Source organism: Eleutherodactylus coqui, chromosome 1 (assembly GCF_035609145.1).
Source record: "Eleutherodactylus coqui strain aEleCoq1 chromosome 1, aEleCoq1.hap1, whole genome shotgun sequence".
NCBI classification, from domain to species: domain Eukaryota; kingdom Metazoa; phylum Chordata; class Amphibia; order Anura; family Eleutherodactylidae; genus Eleutherodactylus; species Eleutherodactylus coqui.
The window spans coordinates 286,418,389-286,438,990 of record NC_089837.1 but is presented as its reverse complement, the minus strand read 5'-3'; the positions used below and the strand labels follow the sequence as shown (position 1 = coordinate 286,438,990).

The following is a 20,602-nucleotide window of genomic DNA, read 5'->3' as shown; positions in this document are numbered from 1 at the left end:
CAGCAGCCTATCAGCGGACAGTCCTCATGAAGTATTGGGCGCAGGGGATTTACGTCATTTTCGGGCGCCGGAACGGTGCGGTCTATTTGCGTGTTGGAGGCAGAAAGTTCATTCATTTTCTTGATCGGTTTAGGGTGAAGTGAGGCATGATCGAGCAGAACAAGCGGAAGGGGCTGGAGCTGGTCCCAGTGCCGGCCAAAAAGCCGCGGAATGAGGTGGTGGCGACGGTGAGTGTTGTAGGAGGAGAACGGGGGCGAGTAGCGCTACGTCTCAGCTGTGTGAAGGGCCTGGAAACCTCACCGGAGCCGTCCCCTGGGCCCCCTCTGCAGCTGTACACCCACTGACGCTCCTTGCCCGGTTTCTAGTCCCGTAGCTGGCTTCTCATTTGTTGCTAAATGCCAAGTGAAGGGGCCGTCTGTCTAAACGTGAAGACCCCCCTGCCTGCTGTGGCTGCAGCTCTGTCACCTCCAGTGATGGGCGTTTATGGTTCAGTCTAAGGCCAGTCTTACGGTAGATGAGAGGATTTGAATGGTGGATCCTATGAACGCCGCCCGTGCGAACGATACGCAGTAATACACGGGCATTGAAACGTATGGACTTTTGCCGCTTTGATCACACTCGCGGTAGGAATTGCGCTGTGCTCTAGTTTACCACTGATCTCTATGGATACGTTCAATCTGCAGTGCATAGGCAATTAACATGGTGTGTGGATGAGGATTCAATCGCTAGTTGCACATGGAATAAGGAACGCAGAACGTTGTGGGCAGAGAATGCCGGACAGTCTGGGAAGCAGCACACCTATCCAGACTGCTGGCTGCAACCTCCGCTTATTCTTCTGGGCTCTTCCTCCTCCACAAAAAGTGGTTCATACTACTTCCAAAATAAGTAGTATAAAACCAACCAAGCCCAGAGAGCAGTACCCAGTTCTGAAGGCTCTGAGCAGCTCTCGCCATGATGGCACAAGGGAATGATGCCTGAGCGATAGAAGGGGGTTCCCATGGGGTTGGGGTACTTTCTGATGTTCCCTGCTTGCATTCGGTCTTCCGTGCAGACGATACGCCGTACATCTGTGCAGAAAAATGCACACCTATGCTATTAATTTCTGCGATCATTCGCAGGCCTTCAGCTGTGGGCATCCGCACGTGGAATCCGACCCGCTCATGTGAGCCCAGCCTAATGGTACAATAGCATGGACGCGGTCCCTCAGTGGTTTTCAGTGCTGTGTGATTACATCTGGAGGGTCCGTCACAGATGCAGCTGAAAATACCAAATATGTATGTGGTGCTTTTTCTTCCGTCAAAAGCCAGGCAGAAAGCCAATGGACTGCGTTATAGTCAATCCAGAGAGGGAACCGTTCGGCTGCGGGGATTCCCCTTTCCTGTATCCTGAATGGAGCAAGCAAGCAGAACCCCGAGAGCAGGTGTGTAACCACCCCCAGGCCTCGTGCCCACAGCTGTATTGGTCAATCGGTGCAGACATGGTAATTTTACCGGTATTTGTAAACCTCGTATATTGGGCAGTACATGGACTGGTCTATGTGTGCTGTCCAATACCAGACGTACCCAAGTGTCTCGGGCGCAGCTTGCAGGTACGACCAGTGTGCTCCTGGGCTAAGAGCCATGTTATGGCTGTTTATTTATTTAGCTCTCAGTATGTTAATACCAGCTGGTTGGCTCATGGAGCATTGTTTTGGATGCCATTGAAGATTTGCTTGCTCGTTGATTACACATAGCTCTTTAGTAAACAGGAAGATGTGCAGCCAACCAATGATGGCTAAATGGGGACAAAAAAATCACATTAATGATGTTCCTCATACAGGTGATCCTCTGCTGTGTATGAACAGTGGTGAATGAGCGCCAATTAACATGTTTTATTGATCGGCAGTCATTACAATAGCGATTCTATACTTGTCTTAAAGGAACTTAGAGGGTCCTTCTACAAGGCAAGATAAACTGAAAGGTGCGTGCAACCAGCGGTGTTATAGCGATTATATCTTGTTCACTTGGCATGTATTTACACTGAACAACAATTGGGCAGTTTGGGTCGTTCACCACATCTCTAATCCACCCTTCTGCCGCTGCTTTCTATTCTGCAAATTGTTACTATATCAGTTTATATGAAAGAATTTTGAACAGATAGTTGATGATTTTAAGTCTGCTTGACAGATCCAGTCAGCCACAATCTAGCAATGTATCGTTCAATTTGAATATATTACACCTACTGATTACTGTGAAAATGACTCCAGTTATTCGCAGGAGAATTGTACCGTGCTAAAGGCTCACATGTTAACTGCTGTTCGTTGAGTGTCTTATTTAGTACTAAGACAGGGTGCGGTACCAGGACTGCTGAGCTACATCATGTCTTGCTTCTGTCTTCTAGGGCCCACCCAGATCCTCTAGTCTCCAAGCTCCTATTATGCTGTTGTCTGGACACGAAGGAGAAGTCTACTGCTGTAAATTTCATCCCAATGGCTTGACTTTGGCATCTGCAGGATTTGACAGACTGATACGTGAGTATTTCAGCTATTGCTTTGATACAAATATTCTTTCTTATATTATATATTTGTATATGAATTTTACTTGTTGCCATAAATATTAGGGTTTTGATGCTTCAAAGAAACTTCACAGATGGGTAGGATTTCAAAATGCAGAATCCATGAGAGAAAATTGTGGTGTTCTCCACCGCATAGCGTACTGTGGATATATAGATATATAATTTTTTTTTTTTCCCCCAAGGGAAGAATACAGTGTTTTGCAGAGGACCCTATGCTTTAGCTTAAAGGGGTTGTCCAGGACTTTCACTACTTATGACCTACTCTCCATCCTGGTGATAGGCAGGACTTCCAGGCAGCGGATTCTGCTGATCAGCTATTGGTAATCAATTCTGAAGTTGTCATCAGTAGTAAAGTCCCAGACAACCCCTTTAAAAGTGGAATTTTGGTAAAAATATCATGTTTTATATTTCTTTTTACGTAGTTATGTCCCAAGCTGTCAACCACATTTAATGCTACTGATGCCCAAGAAGGAGAAAACATGTTCTCTCACTGATACCACTACTGAGACATGCTACGAGGTTTACATTTTTAAATTTTTTTTCCCCCGTGCCGTGATGCGGAAAGAAAATCGCTCATGTGTATTACCCCATTCGAAAGAATAGGGTTCATATTTGTGCGTCTCACAATGCACAAATCCCACACGACTTTTCATCCATGTGAAAACTGCCTTAGTCTAGATTCTGAATTACATCTCTGCATCGTGAGAGGGATAGAAGGTTCCTTTTATTGCAACTATCTGCCAGGTAGCTGCCAAGTAGGGGCCCCTGGGAGCACCATGAAAACTTGTATAATTGGCAGTTATTGAACACATTGAGAAGTAGCATGTGAGTCTTCGTTATTATTCCGTATACAACTTAAAATAATAATTATTGATGGAACATCATATGAATTAATCCGTATCCAATTAGTATTAGTGCAGGGTAAACATTTTGTCTGACGTCTTTCAGATGTAACAAGTCTTTAGTTGTAGAGGGGGGGGGGGGGGCGCCTATGACTAAAGATTTCTTAAGTGTGAAATGAATCAGCAAAAAATGTCAGCACTATGCCATAATTTATGGGACTTCCAGTGCAGGAAGTGTATGTTGTGTGGTGCCGTGGGTTAATAGGTTGCACGCTGCTGGCACCATTAATAATGGAGAGGCACTCAGCTGTGAGGGGCCAGTGCTAATAATCAACAGTATTTTAAGTCCAACCATTGCTGGCCATTCTACCTCCTATGTAATAATTCAGTGCAGAGGAAAGCACTCATTAGTGAAGACATGCTCCGGTCATAGACACATAGCTCATAACTGTGCCTATATTTACCAGTGAGCACCTTTCTTCACTGCAGAGCAAAGCATTTCATTGCAGCTCTGCGGAGGCCGGCCCTGGCAGTCGTCATAGAGCAACAGGGGGATCAGACGAGTAGGCGATAAGCTCTGTTTCAGTCTAGCAGGGCAGTAGCTGCAGGTTGTCTGCCCTTACCTAATACTTAAAGGGGTTTTCCAGGGAGAATACTACTAATGACCTATACTCAGGATAGGTCATCAATAGTTGATCGTCTAGGGGCCATCGCTTGGGACCCGGACTGATCAGTTACAAGCGCCAGCCACTACACAGAGGTCGGCTCTAGACTTCCGCTGCTTCCACTCCAACCTCTGTATTTGCGGCGCTGACAGCATGCATCCACTCAGCTGATCAGTCGGGATCCCGAGTGACGCACCCCAGACAATCAACTATTGATGACCTATTCTGAGGAATAGGTCATCAATTAGGATTCTCCATGGAAAAACCCTTTTAATCGAATTGTTCAACTAATTAACTGCTCTTTTTTTTTTTTTTTTTGATGTGCAAGTACCATATATACTTGAGTATTAGCCGACCCGAGTATATACTGAGTAAAAAGAAAAAACCTCCATACTCTCCTCCCAGCCGGCGTCTGTGTTCCCGGCGGCGGTGCAGCAAGCTGCTGGAATTCTCCCCGCTGTCCTCTCTGCTTGGCTCTGTCATCCCCCACCATAAGCGCTGTGATTGGATTCAGCATCGGATTTGATTAGCCTGCGCTCAATCCAATCATAGCACTTACACCACAGCGTTGACGGCGGGGGATTTGAAAGCCGAGCAGGGAGATGCCAGCGGGGAAAATTCTAAAGCGGCTTGCTGCACCGCTGCTGGGAACACAGAAATTGAAGCAGCTTTCCGCACTGCTGCCGGGGACAGAGACGCAGTCTGGGAGGTGAGTATGGAGGTTTTTACCCTTCCCTGACTCGAGTATAAGCCGGGGGAGGGGAGGGGGGGGGGGTGGGGTGTTCAGCACAAAAAAAAAGTGCTAAAAAACTCTACTTATACTCCAGTATATACGGTAATTGGAATTCAGTGTGTGAATAATGTGCGTTGTCTGCAGCTTTTATCTCTATATATAAAGACGAAAGCCCTCACTGACTCGCCAAAAGTTCTCCAACTTCCCGATGTCGTAGAAACATGAAATTTGGCACACGCATAGATTATCTCCAAAATAGGAAAAGTAATTGGGTCCCAACTCGATTATTCAATTCTAGCGCAAAAGAATTGGCGTCGAAATTTTACGTACGTAATCTAAATCTGTCACTTTCCGGTGTCATAGAAACTTAAAATTTGGCACGAGCATTGAATATGTCATAAATAGGAAAAGCTAATGGGTCCCAACTCGATTATTCAATTCTATGCGGAAAAAAAATTAGCGTCCAAATTTTACGTGCGGAATGTAATTTTTTCACTTTCCGGTGTCATAGAAACGGGAGATTTGGCTCGAGCATTGATTATGTCATAAATAGGAAAAGCTAATGGGTCCCAACTCCATTATTCAATTCTATGCGCAAAAGAATTGGCGTCCAAATTTTACATACATAATCTAAATCTCTCACTTCCCAATGTAATAGAAAAATGAAATTTGGCATGGGCATTGATTATGTCATAAATAGGAAAAGTTAATGTGTCCCAACTCGATTATTCAATTCTATGCGCAAAAGAATTAGCATCCAAAGTTTTACGTACGGAATCTAATTTTCTCACTTTCCGGTGTCATAGAAACGGGAAATTTGGCACGAGCATTGATTATGTCATAAATAGGAAAAGTTAATGGGTCTCAACTTGATTATTCAATTCTATGCGCAAAAGAATTAGTGTCCAAATTTTATGTACGTAATCTAATTCTCTCACTTCCTGATGTCCTTTTATATAAAGTAAACGTCGCATGGTTACCTCCACGTGGTGTTTCCTGGGTAACGCAGAGAATTATGCAAAATGGTGAACATATGTTTTTCCGGTATCTCTAAAGTAAGCACGACTTCATAAGATTTTCCGTGTGAACACCAGATAAACACCAGTACCAAATTAACTCGGGCGAAGCCGGGTATATCAGCTAGTTCACCATATGTGAATGTTCAGTTTCCTTTTCTTTCTTTTCAGTTCTGTGGAACGTTTATGGAGAGTGTGATAACTATGCAACTCTAAAGGGTCACAGTGGGGCTGTGATGGAATTACATTATAATACAGATGGCAGGTAGGTTAACAAGCTGTTCCCTTACAATTTGAAGACCTCAGAAATGGGAGTGAAATTGTTGGCTAATGCAGTTGGAAATTTAGTTGCCAGCTCTGTTTCATAATCATTGAAGAATAAAGTAACTAAAGGGCTGCAGATACTTATCAGTCAAATGAGCCCAGAGAAAACCTTGTATGGCTCTAAGAATGAACTTGGTTCTTTCCCATTCATGTGAATGAAGCAAGTTGCCGCCATGTAAACAAGGGCAGGCATGCAGGACATGGCTTCTGAAGCCCACAGTATTTGTTATTGCTGGCCTAAAGTTAAATTCCCAGAAATAACTTTCTGCTTTATATTTTACCTGAGTGCCTTTAAAGGAGTATTCCCATCTTGGCCAAACATAGTTTAGGAATACAGGATCGCTTCTGCAGCCGGGATTGCAAAAACAGCTGAGCTGGCTGTTCCACACTGCTCTTGTAACTCCCATAGAACTGAATAGGACTTACAGAAACAGTGTAGTTTGCCATTCTGTACTATTTACGCAGCCCCCATTCATATGTATTGGAGTTTCAGATAAGTTATTGAATGGCCAGTTTGGCTCTTTCCAGACTCCCAGTCACCTTAGGCAAAACATGGTAAGCCAGTGATGGAAATAGGTGCGGTATTGGACATACATGGTATATTCTGTGCATCTGCTTTAAATGTCCAAGATGGGAATAGCCCTATAAAACATCGATCTTAAATGGGGAGACCATCACTGGTAATTTTTTAGCAAACCCCTTTAATTTGCTTTTTATTACCAATGACTTCCTTTTCCTTTCTCGTCCTCCGAGGAGTTGCTGTGGTGAAAAAAAACTTTTGTGAATTGCTTGGCAGGCTAAAACCTAATCAATGTTGAAGCTCTCTATTTTTAATCTCTCAGCTTGCTGTTTTCTGCCTCAACTGATAAAACTGTTGCAATTTGGGACTGTGAAACGGGAGAAAGAGTGAAGCGTCTCAAGGGGCACACATCATTCGTTAACTCCTGTTACCCTGCCAGACGAGGTCCCCAACTAATCTGTACAGGTAGTGATGATGGTACTGTCAAGGTGGGTAACATACTTTGTTTTTTTTCTAGAATGGGAGGGGTTGTACCTCGAAGGGCCTATTAGAGTATATGGATGTTATGCGTGTGTCCCCTTTATAGGACCCTCTCTCAGGTAAAGAAAAAACTGAGTAGTAGTAGCTGCTCTTCACTGTTGAACCCTGGCTGTACATTTTTTTTTTTTTTTTTTACCTGGAGGACTATATACTATCTCTCCCATGTAGTGGGCATAGATTTCAGAAGCTGAATATACAGCAGTCAAATTCTTCTCAGTCTTTTAAATCTGTGATTGGGGTAGGGGGAGGAAGGGGGCATGTCACTTCTTGAGTCGGTAAGTGTATCGTTTCTCCTTGGGGAGAGCACCTAGTGGGTGTGGGGAAACCTATAAGACCATCCATATGCAAATAGCAAGATGGAACAAGTGATCATTGGGAGAGGTTGGAGGATGTTTGGATACCATTCTTTATTTATGGCGGAGTTCTTAAAAATTGTGAGTGAGCCCATTCCATTGGATGAAAAGCAACCCCTCCGGAGTGGTAGCAGACAGGTGTCAGGGCATCTACATGGGTAGTGTGGCAAAGGCTTTTAAAGACTGACCTGATGTCAGGAGGAGCCACTGCTCTCCAAGAAAAACATTAAGGATAGACTGACATTCTGATTGGACTGTAGAGCACTGGAGTAAAGTTATTTTCTCTGATGAAGCCCCCTTCAGACTGTATGGGACATCTGGAAAAATGATTTTCCGAAGACGAAAAGGTCAGCGCTACAATGAGTACTGCGTCATGCCAACAGTAAAGCATCCCAAGACTATTCATGTGTGGGTTTGCTCTTCATCCAGGGGAGTGGGCTCACTCATAACTTTAACTAAGAACACTGCCATAAATAAGGAATGGTATGTAAACCTCCTCCAAGAGCAACTTTTCCTAACGATTCAGAAACAATTGGATGATGAACAATGCTTTTTTACTACATAATATAATATTTTGGAAATTTTGGGGTATAATCTGCTGGTATATCCCCCACATACCCCCATACTCCAGATAAGGGAACCTGGGTGGATAGACATCTCTGACCTAGTATACGCATGCCCAAAGGATGTTGGTAAAGCACATATCCAAAACGTATGAATAACATCCGTATCAGGCTACTGACATGGAAGACAGGTGCCTTCTGCACGGAATTCCATTCTAACCACCAAACAAGGGCTTCTATAGGCTCTGAGCAATAAACCGTTGTGAACAACACTGTTTCATGCTAAGAAACAGACTGTACACTCGTTCAAAACATTCAACCACTGCTCCTCTGAAATGGTCCCAACATCAGCTTCCCATTTGTCTTTTAACTGATTTTAAAGGGTCCTTCAAGATTTTAGGAATCATCTGGTAAAATATAGAGATTAATTTACTAGATATTTCGGCTCCAAGGATATTGGTGCATGGCATTGCAATGTATGTCTTAAGTGCAAATATTGATAGAAAGTAGCATTCAACACTTCAAAGTTCTCCTGTAACTGTTAAAGGGAACACATTATTCCCCCATCGTAGTTCTGAAAGACCTATTGTATACCGCTGCAACTTAAAGCCTTCTAACATAATTACCCCAAAAAGTGGGTTATCCCAGATACGCGCATATTTTGTACACCCCGTAATCTCAGAGTTCCTGGAACTTCCAACCCACTTTATGAATCGAGAGCACAGTGGGCTACTTGAGAGTCCAGAAGCAGTCGCCTCTCCACCCCCCCTTCCCCAGTAAATACATTAATATCCAAACCCTGGAATCCATCATATTCTTCTCACTGTCATAATATACACAAATGGATGGCTTTTGCTGTGTTGATAGAAAATCAGAGATTGGTAAAGGTTGATGAATGTGTCTCAGAAATCACACTTAACAGATAAAGGTAATTTAAACTAGATTAGCAAAGTGCTGTAGTTAAATTAGTATGTAAAATCGCTTTATGTAAATTGGGCCTAATCTTCTGATTTTCAAAGAGTCCAATCCAGCACTAGAATTACCGGTAAGTAATATCTTTTATTAATTTCCAGAAAAAGCATGTTGTAAGAGTCCACACCTCAGTACTAGTTCAATATTTGTCAAAGTAAGGCAACTAAAAAGTTAGCAAGAAAATATAAGGAGAAAGATGGAGCAATTGTTTTTTGCTCTGCTGCAGGTTTTGTGGTTATTTTAGTTTTCTCCTTAATTTTTTTTTCTTGTCTCCTTTTTATTTTCTCCACCTCAAACTACTAACGACCACTTATCAGTTAGTATGCAAGTGCTTCTGATGCTCCGCCCCTGGTGACATCATCGAAGGTCCTACTATATAGAGAGAGAGATCTCACAGAGGCGGACCAATAGAAGAACACAGTTAGGGCTCTTGAAAAGGGGAGCACAAAAAAAAACCAAAATGAGAATACTACTAAGCCGTTATTATCTCAGACACAACTCTGCTGTCCTGACAGAAGACACCGACCTACTGTCACCTCAGATATCCGGTGGGCTGAAGGACCTGCGGTGACGTAACTGTTGTGGGAGGAGCCATTGTGCAGTTTGGTAGAAAGTGCTGTATAAGCCGACAGCAGCTACTACCAGGACCTGTGATTACGTCACCATCCTGTGATCACCTGTGTGGGTGGAGTCAGGAATTGCATGTCCAGGGGCTCCTCACTCTATCCAGTAGTCTGGTGATGTGTGGAAATCGGGATGGATGTGGAAGTAGCAGAGCTGTGTGTGAATCAGGATGTAGGAGAGAGCTATGTGTGTCGTGTGTGAATCAGGATGGATGTAGTAGAGCTGTGTGTGTAAATTGGGATGTAGCAGAGCTGTGTTTGTGTCATGTGCTGTGTGTGTAATGTGTGGGGTCAGAATGGATGTAGTAGAGCTATGTGTGTAAATCGGGATGTAGCAGAGTTTTGTGTGTGCGTGTGTGTGTGTGTGTATATGTGTGTGTGTGTGTGTGTGTGTGTGTGTGTGAATCAAGATGGATGTGGTAGAGCTGTGTGTGAGAATATTAATGGATGTACCATGTAGCAGGTGGGTGTGTGTGTGTATCGGGAGGTGGCAGAGCTGTGGGTGACATGTGATGTGCAAGGTTAGCATGCATGTAGTAGAGCTGTGTGTGGGGATCATAATGTATGTAAGATGTAGCAGAGTTGTAAACTAGTACTATAATTTCATAATAATTACTAGGCTTTTTGATGCATGTGTTTTCCAAAAGTTAGCTGTGAATAAGAACTTTCTATTCAAAACGTGTAAGCATGTAGAATAGTATTGATGCATACTTTTTCAATATGCTGCTACCAGAAATGAATAAAGTAGGTAACATTTGAATCTGGTGTTGGGATGGACTTACTTGGAACTTTAGTGTCTTGCAACAGACTAGTGACTGATCCTGGCAGAGACATTTCTGGCCTTAGTCTATAAACTACACAGTCCAGATTGATATTACTGGTGTCTAGTATAATCCATACTAATATAAATGCAAAAGTAACACTTTGTCTGTTAGCTTTTCACGGCTAGACTGCTGAAGCGATTTTGATGAAATTTGGCAGGGAGATAGCTACGTTTTAGCCCAAAAATTTATAAAGTTCTCTAGGGAGCGCAACAAGACAGATTTATTTGGTGATGTGCAGGCATACCTCCGCTCCGCCAGAGTGCCTGCACAAGTAGGCAGACGTCATTGGCGCACATATGCGATTATTAAGCTAGAAGGGATACCTGGCAGTAAAATTTGAACGAAAAACACATTAACAGGGATTGAGATTTTAAAGAAAATCTGTGTTACCCATAGCAACCAATCAGAGCACAGCATTTATTTTATCTCAGCTGTGTGACAAATGAAAGCTGAGCTCTAGCAACCAATCACAGCGCAGCTTTCATTTTACCCCAACAGTGCAACACATGACAGCTGGGCTGTACAACATAGACAGATTTTGCCTTACAATTTGAATGAAAAACATTAACATGGAGTGGGGTTGCCTTTTCAGTTCAAAAGGCTGCAATGCCCTCTAAAAATAACATTTGGGGTGACTATCAATAAGGCTCAAGGGCAAACATTTAGGGTAGCAGGTGTTCATTCAGAAAAAACATGTTTTGCTTATGGCAATTGTATGTGTTCACCTGTAAAAAAGCCGACAAAACCTTTATATCCTAGCAAAAGATGACAGGATCCAAAAACGTAGTGTACAGAACTGTGCTGACATGGCATATTGCAGTTACATTCCTTACAGTATTTTAGAAAAACACAGATAAAAAGAAATACAAATTCCATGCTGACAGTCGCTGGTAACAAGCTAGTGTATTAAGTCTTCAGTTAAGCTCTGTCTGCACTGCCCATCAAAATTTACCATAGGAAGCAATGAAAAATGGGCTCGCTGTGGCTCATTATTGTATCACAATCCTATCCTGACCGGACCATGTGTCTTAAGGCCCATTTAAACGAAATGATTATTGCTCAAATTTCATTTAAACGAATTTGAGTGATAATTGTGCACTGTAAATGCAAAATAAAATAGTTTTCATTCGCGAGTCTTTATCGCTGATCACTGCCTTCTCGCTCCGTGTAAACGCTCAGTGCTTCACATGGAGCACTGAGCAAGAAGCCTGTGATCCAGTGGCAAGTCTTTCTGTGTAAACACTCTGCACGAGCGCTCTTGCAGTCGTTTACCCGACATCCGCTTTAATTGGTTGCTGTAGGTAATTTTAGCTTGATGAATTTATGTTAAATAGTGGAGGCCAGAAAATACTGATGAGGTTGAAGTAGTTAGAAGGGTTGTGGGGGATCCTGAGATGTCAGCCATGATTAGCCAAAGAAGAGTGACTGCTTAATACATTAATCTTATACCAAACATTTTATTTTTACATTTTTGGTAAGGTTTTCAACAAACAAAAACAAAATGTTATTCCATTTTTAAACTTTCCTTTTTGCTTTAGCTCTGGGACTTTAGGAAAAAAGCTGCAGTGCAGACCTTCCAAAATACGTATCAGGTTTTGTCTGTCACATTCAATGACACCAGTGACCAGATCATCTCAGGAGGAATTGATAATGACATAAAGGTAAGTTTCGTTGTGTTTTATACCCCTTTTGGATTACTTTATCTTGCTCTCCTCCTTTTTCCATGCACCCAATTAGTCAAACAGTATACTACCTTATTTATTAACCAGGCAAATTGGGGCATAGCTCTGTATTAAACAGTTTATATGTAATCTTTTTTATCTGTTCTCCTCTATCAGGTTTGGGATTTGAGGCAGAATAAGTTGATGTACACAATGCGAGGACATGGAGACTCTGTGACAGGCCTGAGCCTCAGTTCAGAAGGTTCTTACTTGCTCTCAAATGCTATGGATAACACAGGTATTGCACAGACTATTATCTGGAAACCTAGGGGGGATTTATCTAGCATAGTTTTCAGACTGACTTGTGCACCTCTTAATAAGTTTGTCACCTCTCTCTCCAGTGGCACTGCACTATGACTGGCGTTTAAAATACTGGTCTTTGCTAAATGTGCCACATTCGAGTTTAGGTAAATGGGCTTGTAGGATATGTGCCTTCTCCTAGTCACAAGTGTTTTAGCATCACGGTTACAATTAAGCATATGTCTGGATTTTATGATGTAAAATGTACTTTTAAATCTCTGTGGAAGGCATCTAAACAGTAGTATATCTCCGGCTTAGAGTGCCTCCTGGACTGAGCAGCTTTCATAGTACAATATTGTTCCTTACGATATTACTTATAAGTGTATTAGTTATTAGTATTATTTATAGTACCAGTGTTTCTGGTGGCGCCCTTATAATATAACTAGCTGATATATCCGGCTTCGCCCGAGTTAATTTGATACAGGTGTTAACGTGTTGTTCGCACGGAAAATTTTATGAAGTCAAGGTTACTTAAGAGTAACCAAGGAATAAAATATGTATACACATAGAGGAGCGTTCGCTTGCGATTTTCCGTTCACGTCTAAAAAATCATGGCATGCCGCAATGAATCTATCATTAAGATAGGTTCATCGTGGTGACATTAGTGCTCCACCGCGGCGGAATATTGCTCGCAATATTCCATCCTGCCAATAGACACTCGGCCTAAGACAGATATATATATGTATTTGATAAACATAGCAAAATAAAAGCCGTGCCTGTACCATCCCACATCCATGTTCATCCCATATCTTTTGCTTGTAGTTCGTGTATGGGATATTCGCCCTTTTGCCCCTAAAGAAAGATGTGTGAAGATCTTCCAAGGAAACGTGCACAATTTTGAAAAGGTTCGTAAGTGTAACCACATCTGCGCTCTCCCAGAGTTATACCAAAGTTGCGATCATTAACAGGCTGCCCTTCTGTATTGCAGAATTTACTGCGCTGTTCATGGTCATCTGATGGCAGCAAGATAGCAGCAGGGTCAGCAGACCGGTAAGTGTAATCTTTTCCATCCTCCATTTTTGCTTATTTTACCTATCCACAATTGAAGAATCCAATTGTACCTTTTTACTTCTTCCTGAGCAGATTTGTCTATGTATGGGACACCACATCCCGCAGAATCCTGTATAAACTTCCAGGCCATGCTGGATCGGTAAATGAGGTAGTGTTTCATCCTGAAGAGTCAGTTGGTGAGTTTACAAGGATATATTTACTTCATGTTAAATGAACAGAAAAATGTGTATTTTTTTTAGTTTGGATAAAGCTAGAATTGCAGAGTCACACTAAAGGGGCTGTCCAGGACTTCGAGATTGTTTTTTGTGTTTTTCTTTTGACAACCTATTGAGCTGATTCCCACTGTAAGTACGGACTGTACAGGATGCAGATCGTGCCGTTTGTGCTGTAACAGCCCGGTTTGGTATTTCAGGGATAGCTTCTATTGAATTCAATGGTCGCTGTGCCTACACTACCAACCCAGGCCACTGCAATATGGATGATGTGATCTGCTTCCTGCACTGTCTGTACTGTGAGGGGTGCCAGGAATCCACTGATATGGCAGGTAAGCTGATCTGCAGACCCCTGACTATCATCTGTCGATGACCTGTCCCAAAAGTCCTGGAAACCCCATTAACTGTTTTAAATTGCTCTTGCTTGCAGTTTTCTCCACAGTTGACTGTAGTTTCCTTTTCATTGTTGCATAAACTAAGTTACAAACAGTTATCGGTACTTTGCCATATGGTCGCCACTTTGTTTTCCCTGCAGTTATCTATCTCTTTATTGTGAGTTTGCAGCAGGAGCAATTTTAGTTAATGAGTATATTGGGTATAATCTAGAAGTATTCTAATTCCCTAACCTATTAGCAATTGCTCCTCTAAAACGAAGGTACATTTTATTTATGTATTTTTCTCTTATGTCTTCATGCATACTTTTTTTTGTTATTTTTTTTTATTTTTTTAATCCTTCTCACATTAAGTTGCCCTGATGTCTATGATCTGGTTTATAATGATGGCATTATAATAACTTTAGAAACATACATAGGCTGCACAAGCAGTGTCGAGGATCCCTTTTTCATGAGAAATAAACATAGCAAGCAGAAATTAAACGAAGGTCATTGACAAAAGTCTAAGAAACAACAAATGGATGATTAATGGTGTTTCAGGCGTATGACTATGCATAATAACTGGATAGATGCATGCATAACGACATTAACTAACTGGACATTGCAAAACTGAAGCAGAAATGCAAAAATCAACCAATGTAAAGTACTATAGTAATAAGTATTGTTGGTTATTATCTACCAGAGTAGTGTCAGAAGATTGCTAAAGCAGTAGAAAGACCTTAACTAAGGTATAAATCAATCTGCCATAGCACTAAAACTATGGGGAGGGGAATAACATTGATCTTATTGCAATTACATCTGTTAAGGGGTGGGATATATTATGTGGCAAATGCACAGTCACTTCTTAAAGTTGATGCTTTGGGAAGTAAATTGAGCGAGGTAAGGATCTGAGCAAGGGACAAACGGTGTTAGAGAGAGCATCCCCAAAACGCCCCTGGATTGCATCAGTATACCAGATGGCAGTGGCACCTTTTCAGCAGGGTAATACCCTGCCACACTAGAGTTCAAGGTGTTGATTGACCTCCAAAACCCCAGATTTCCATTCAAATATTGTATGCAGAACACCTTTTAAAGGTATATGCCTGATAACCGACACATATGACATGAGCAAGTAGATACTTTGTATTACATATGTTGGTACTTAAGAAAAAACAATGTGGCAGATCATCAGTTCTGGGTGTGGTAAGAATGTAAGAGAAAATCGGGTTATAAATGGTAGGTTCCAGAAACTAGATCAACACAGAATGGTACAAAAACCATATAAACACCAAATGTGGAGAGAACCCCAAAATAGCAAATCGATTTTGTAAGAGGTTCTGCAGTAGCTGAGGTGTAGAAGGAATAATGTACCTCTTACTGTAAATTCTAAAGAATATTAGTCCTCTTGGAGTTCTGTGGCCTGTATAGATGCACTTGGCCTGTGACCTCATGCTCTTCATTTGGTGACAGTACACCTCAATGACCTCTGACTTTTGAACTTCAAGAACTGGAGAACCTTTTTTCCATGTATCACTTGTAGTTTTTACACACAAAAAAGCTGCTAGACCTGTTTGGAATGGCAGAGGGGAATTAGGATGACAAAGAGAGAATAATTTTATAAGTTTTTAACATTTTACAAGGTGTATTAGAAACTTGTTTCAGTGACTAAAACCTAATTAATGTCATTAGTCCCATGTGGCCAGCTCAGCAGTAAGTTATGGTAATGCCGTCCTATATCATTCAATAACTCTGCAATTCTGTTTTGTCTCCACAGTTCTCTCTGCTTCCAGTGACAAAAGACTTTACATGGGGGAAATACAATGAAGCAGCCACGCACAAGCATTTTACCCTTTTTTATTTTATCTTGCATTTCAGATTTGTTGCAGAAATGTTCTCAATGTTCCCCATGCATTTATCGCAACATAAACACTGATCTTCGTACAAAACACGCTTATTATGTGTAGCATAAAGAAACTTCATTCAAATGTATGGAAGAAATTTTCGGTTGAAGCAATTTCTGCAACAAATCTGCCATGTGTGATCAAATCCGTACTGTGGTCATGGTGTGTATCATGTACATGTACAAAGATCAGTGTTTACATTGTGACACATTTGTATTCAGAAATGCACATGCAGTCTGTACCATTAGAAAATGCACATGGTTTACTGATACAATGGGACTTTTTTATTTTGTATTATAAACTGTTTTCTAAAATGGTGTGATTGTCTTTTCTGTCGTGCTGTCAGCTGCTTCTATCTCATTATCTGAGCTTCAGAAGTCTGTTGTGGACTTGTACCTACACTTCTACCACTTCTTTGCACGTTTCCTGTGTAAACCCAATTAGCATTACCTTTCCATTGTTGGTGGGGAAGGAAATGTTTTTAATAAGGTCCAAGGAAAGAAAAATAACATGGTGCTCATAAATCATACCTTCGGATGCTTAGGTGATGGGGCCATGGCTAATGTGGTTGTTGTAACATTCTTCACTATAGAAAAATATTGCATGTAGTGTACAAGACCTGTACCCTTGTAATTATCTTATGCTTTGTCTGTTCACTCTATTGATTAATTATTGGGACGGCGTTCTGGGCTCTACACTCAGAGGCAATGATATTTTCCTAGTATTAACAACAGGAAAAAAATGTAATTTCCTATTACATCAGGCAGAGGGATGTCCCCATCTACTCTCCCCTCAAAATATTCAGAAGTAGTAATGCTGTAGATCAATTATACGAAAAGCAAACGGCCGAACAATGGATTTTAAGTGGACTGAAAGACAACGATGAGCGAATCTTTAACAAACTGTACGACAGGCGCAAGATAGACACGATTATCGCTTAAACAATGTCTTTTGAGCGAATTTAGAGCGATAATCGTGTCTAAATGGGCCTTTAGTAAAGAAAAATTTGATCAGCTCAGAATTATTCTTCAACATGTTAAATGGGACAATGCTGTCAAAAATAACAGCACAGTCGCCAAATGGGAAAAGTTTAAAAACATTCTAAATACCTCATGTGAGCAGTTCAGCCCCTTCAAAATAAAAGGATTAGAACCAATGTGGCTCAACAGGACTGTGAGGAGGGCAATAAGGGAAAAAAAAAAGCGTTCAAATTACTAAAACAAGAAGGCAGTAAAGAAGCGCTAAAAACATATGGGGAAAAAAAATAACTATGTAAGAAAAACATAAGAACTGCAAAGGAGGAGGCAGAGAGACTGATTCCCAAAGAGAGCAAAAATAACCCTAAACTATTTTTTGATTATTTAAACGGTAAAAGGATATGCATTATAAGTATTGCCTCTTTAACAAATAATTCCACAACGTGATTAGTTCTCCAGCTCTGCATTGATTGGCTGAGTAGAGTTCGAAGAACCAATCACAGCCCTCACATTGGTTCTTCGAGCACTGCATTGATTGGCTGAGTAGCGCTGGATGAACCAATCAACACCATCACTTCCTGGGGCTGGAGTTTTGAAGCCTGCAACCAGGAAGTGATATTCTGTGGGTGAACAAGGACTGCAGAACACACAGTGGACCTCTGGCCAGCAGCAGGAGGACCCAGAACACGCCTGCTAGGTAAGCATTCCCTCCCCATCCCCTGAGATGTGATGCGAAAAGCAAGGAGCCTCCATAGGGAAATATGGGCTTCAAAGCATCAGAAATCACGGCAGTATAGAGCATGCTGTGATTTTTTATTTATTTTTTTCACGCAACATCGCATCACACAAAACATTATTAATGTGAAGAAACCTATATGAAAGGATGGGCTTCACATACATGTGATTTGTAGCACTGTTGCCTTGCCAATTATGGTCATAGTTCACTCATTTCTGAGTGAAAATTGGTCAAAGGTGAAGCTCAACAAGAGTGTTGCTATTACTACAAGTGCCATTAAGGCCTCTTTCACACGGGCAACAGCAATATCGGTACTACAAAATCGCGGCGATTTTGTCGCTCGCGTTAAAGTGGCCTTATGCTCGTGTATTAGCGCTAACTGCCATACTGCATCTGCAATTATTGGTAAAACACTAGTGATAGCTTCTAGTGTTTCTGTAAGGGTGCTTTCACATGGGCCCGCAATTAGCTTGCAGGACACACTGCAAACTGTGGTAAATTCCGCACCGAAATACCTGTGGACTTTTCTGCAGAATTGAAAATGGCTTAAAACCTGCCCCTAATTCTGCATCAAAATCCACAGTGAGACCTCCTAATTTTGGTGTGGAATTCTGCAGCTGTGGATGTAGGTGCATCCTGCAGGCTATTTCCAGCCCATGTGAATACACCCTAATAACAGCCTAAAACTATTGTTAAGAGTTCAAGAATATGATGCTGCAGCCGTCTAGTGATTTCTTGTGACATCAAGCAGTGGGCTACATCCCAGCAGCCGTGAAGGGGTAAGTATATTTCTGTTTATTATTTTCACACATTGAAAAGGAGTTGTGCAGTAACTAGACAACCCCTTTAAATAATTAGTGTTGGGGGCATGGCAGAGTGAGATGTGGCATCAGTGACCTCCTGCAGCACTCACCTTCAAAAAGAAGCAGGGCACCAGCAAAACTGGGACACCCACAGTGGGCTATGGTGAATCGGAGAGAGGTGATAGTGGGCCTATGGAGCCGTTCCTCAGCGCTACATTTCAGGGGGCAGGAGTATCTAATATGGCGCCTGCTCCTGCAGGGCCACATGTGGGGAGAGTAGCGGAGGTGACAGGCGCTCTCCTGATGGGGAGGCAGCAGGAGCTCCTGTGCCCAGGACTGTGACAGACAACATGCTGCAGGATCCAGCAGCCCTGTGGACAACACATCACCTGGGACAGTGAGTACAGCTGGTGACAGCTGCCCTGCACCCCTAACAGCTTCCCAACCCCAGACTCCAGAGAGGCGTTACAGTCGCACATGGACACCATCACCCTCAGCAGGGAAACGTCACACTGCAGAGAATAAAAAGCAAAATACAGCTTCCTCTAATGGGAGAGGGGAAGCTTGGAAAGCCTGCATAATGGCAATCCCAACAACAGACGTCTAATAAACAGGAGCTGGATATAAGCCGCAGTGATGTGCACCAGATAGACCACAGGCTCCTACAAGTAGAAGAAGCACAGGAGGGGACAGCAGCCATTTTGGAGTCTCACAGACAGGCTATACAGCGCAGGCAGATCAGATTGCGGGCCTCACTATGCATTTGGACAACCTGGAAAATGGGAATTGAAATAATAACTTGCGTATTAGAGGTTTCACCGAGGAAATTGAGCGGAATCAGTTGGAGCCCTGGGCACAGGCACTATTTTCACGTCTGCTGGATCGGTTATCTGCCCGACCAATAGAGATGGACAGAATACACAGGACGCTCAGCCCCAAAACCTCAGATGCCAGCCGTCCCAGGGACGTAATTTGCCGAATACATTTCTACAGGGACAAGGATGCATATTCAGTAAAGCCAGGGATGCACCAGATATTCTTGTTCAACAGGGCAAGCCAATCATCATTTTGCAGGACTTGGCACGTCATACATTCAGTTTGCGAGAGGCATTGCGGCCTCTTCTGATAGCACTCAAAGATCGTGGAATACAGTATAGATGGGGCTTCCCGTTCTCTTTACTGGGTAAAAAAAGAAGGCAGATCTGTCTTCCGCACACTGCGAAATCTTCCCAAATTCCTGGGAGTGTTTGAATTGCCAATGATTGCTTTACCTGAGTGGCCCATGGGTCCGAACTTACTCCCATACCGCAAGATCAGTGCCAAATGGCATCGCCCAGACAATGGCAAGAACGCAGTAGAAGAAATGATCAGGCCACTTGAATGTGAAATCTCAGACCCAGAGGGGTCGTCAGAACTTTCTTTAGTATGATCCTGGATCCTGATTATGAGGGGGTGGTTTGGGGAGGCTGGGATTGGGATGTTTTTGCGCTGTCTCCCCTACCCTCTCCTCTGCCACTTGCAGTGGAGAGGGGAGATGGGGGAAGACCCACAGGGATGTTTACGGGTCTACTGTTTACATGTAGAGTTATGCTTGGGGGTCCCCTGCCCATGTGGTTGCGGGGGGAGTTGTTCAGATATAAGCATGCATAATGTGGGCTGCCGGTGCCTGGAGTTTCATAGTTCTATAGTTGGGACCTCTTAGGAGGTTGTAATAGTTTGTGAAAGAGGCTGGGTGTGAGTGGGGGCCGCGTTTGGTTCTGCGGTGTGCACCCACTCTCTCCACTTGGTGACTTGTCGCACAAAGAGTGTAGCTTCTAGCAAGTTGCTGGAGTTTGAGGCTCACCATGAGAGCAATGGTGGCTCCTATATGCTGTCGTGTGTTTTTCTCTGTATTCTTTGTTTCTCTTTTTCCCTTTGTTTTTCGTGTCCTGACTGTGGCCCTTTTCCTGTCCAACTGCTAGGGGATATTTCCAAACAATCACATGAGGTCTAGTCTTTCCTTCGGCACCTTCAATGTAAGGGGCCTGAATAAATCGGCAAAA

General features: G+C 42.5%; 1 protein-coding gene across 1 annotated transcript; it reads left to right on the top strand.

Moving 5' to 3' along the window:
* Positions 1-36: 36 nt before the first annotated feature.
* SNRNP40 (small nuclear ribonucleoprotein U5 subunit 40) lies at positions 37-16,358 on the top strand. Its single transcript, XM_066572537.1, has 10 exons — positions 37-227; positions 2,380-2,509; positions 5,981-6,074; positions 6,976-7,141; positions 12,067-12,189; positions 12,367-12,487; positions 13,312-13,394; positions 13,478-13,539; positions 13,633-13,736; positions 15,918-16,358. The coding sequence occupies exons 1-10, from the start codon at positions 147-149 to the stop codon at positions 15,965-15,967; spliced, it is 1,014 nt and encodes a 337-aa protein (XP_066428634.1). The 5' UTR covers positions 37-146; the 3' UTR covers positions 15,968-16,358.
* The last annotated feature ends 4,244 nt before the right edge of the window (positions 16,359-20,602 follow it).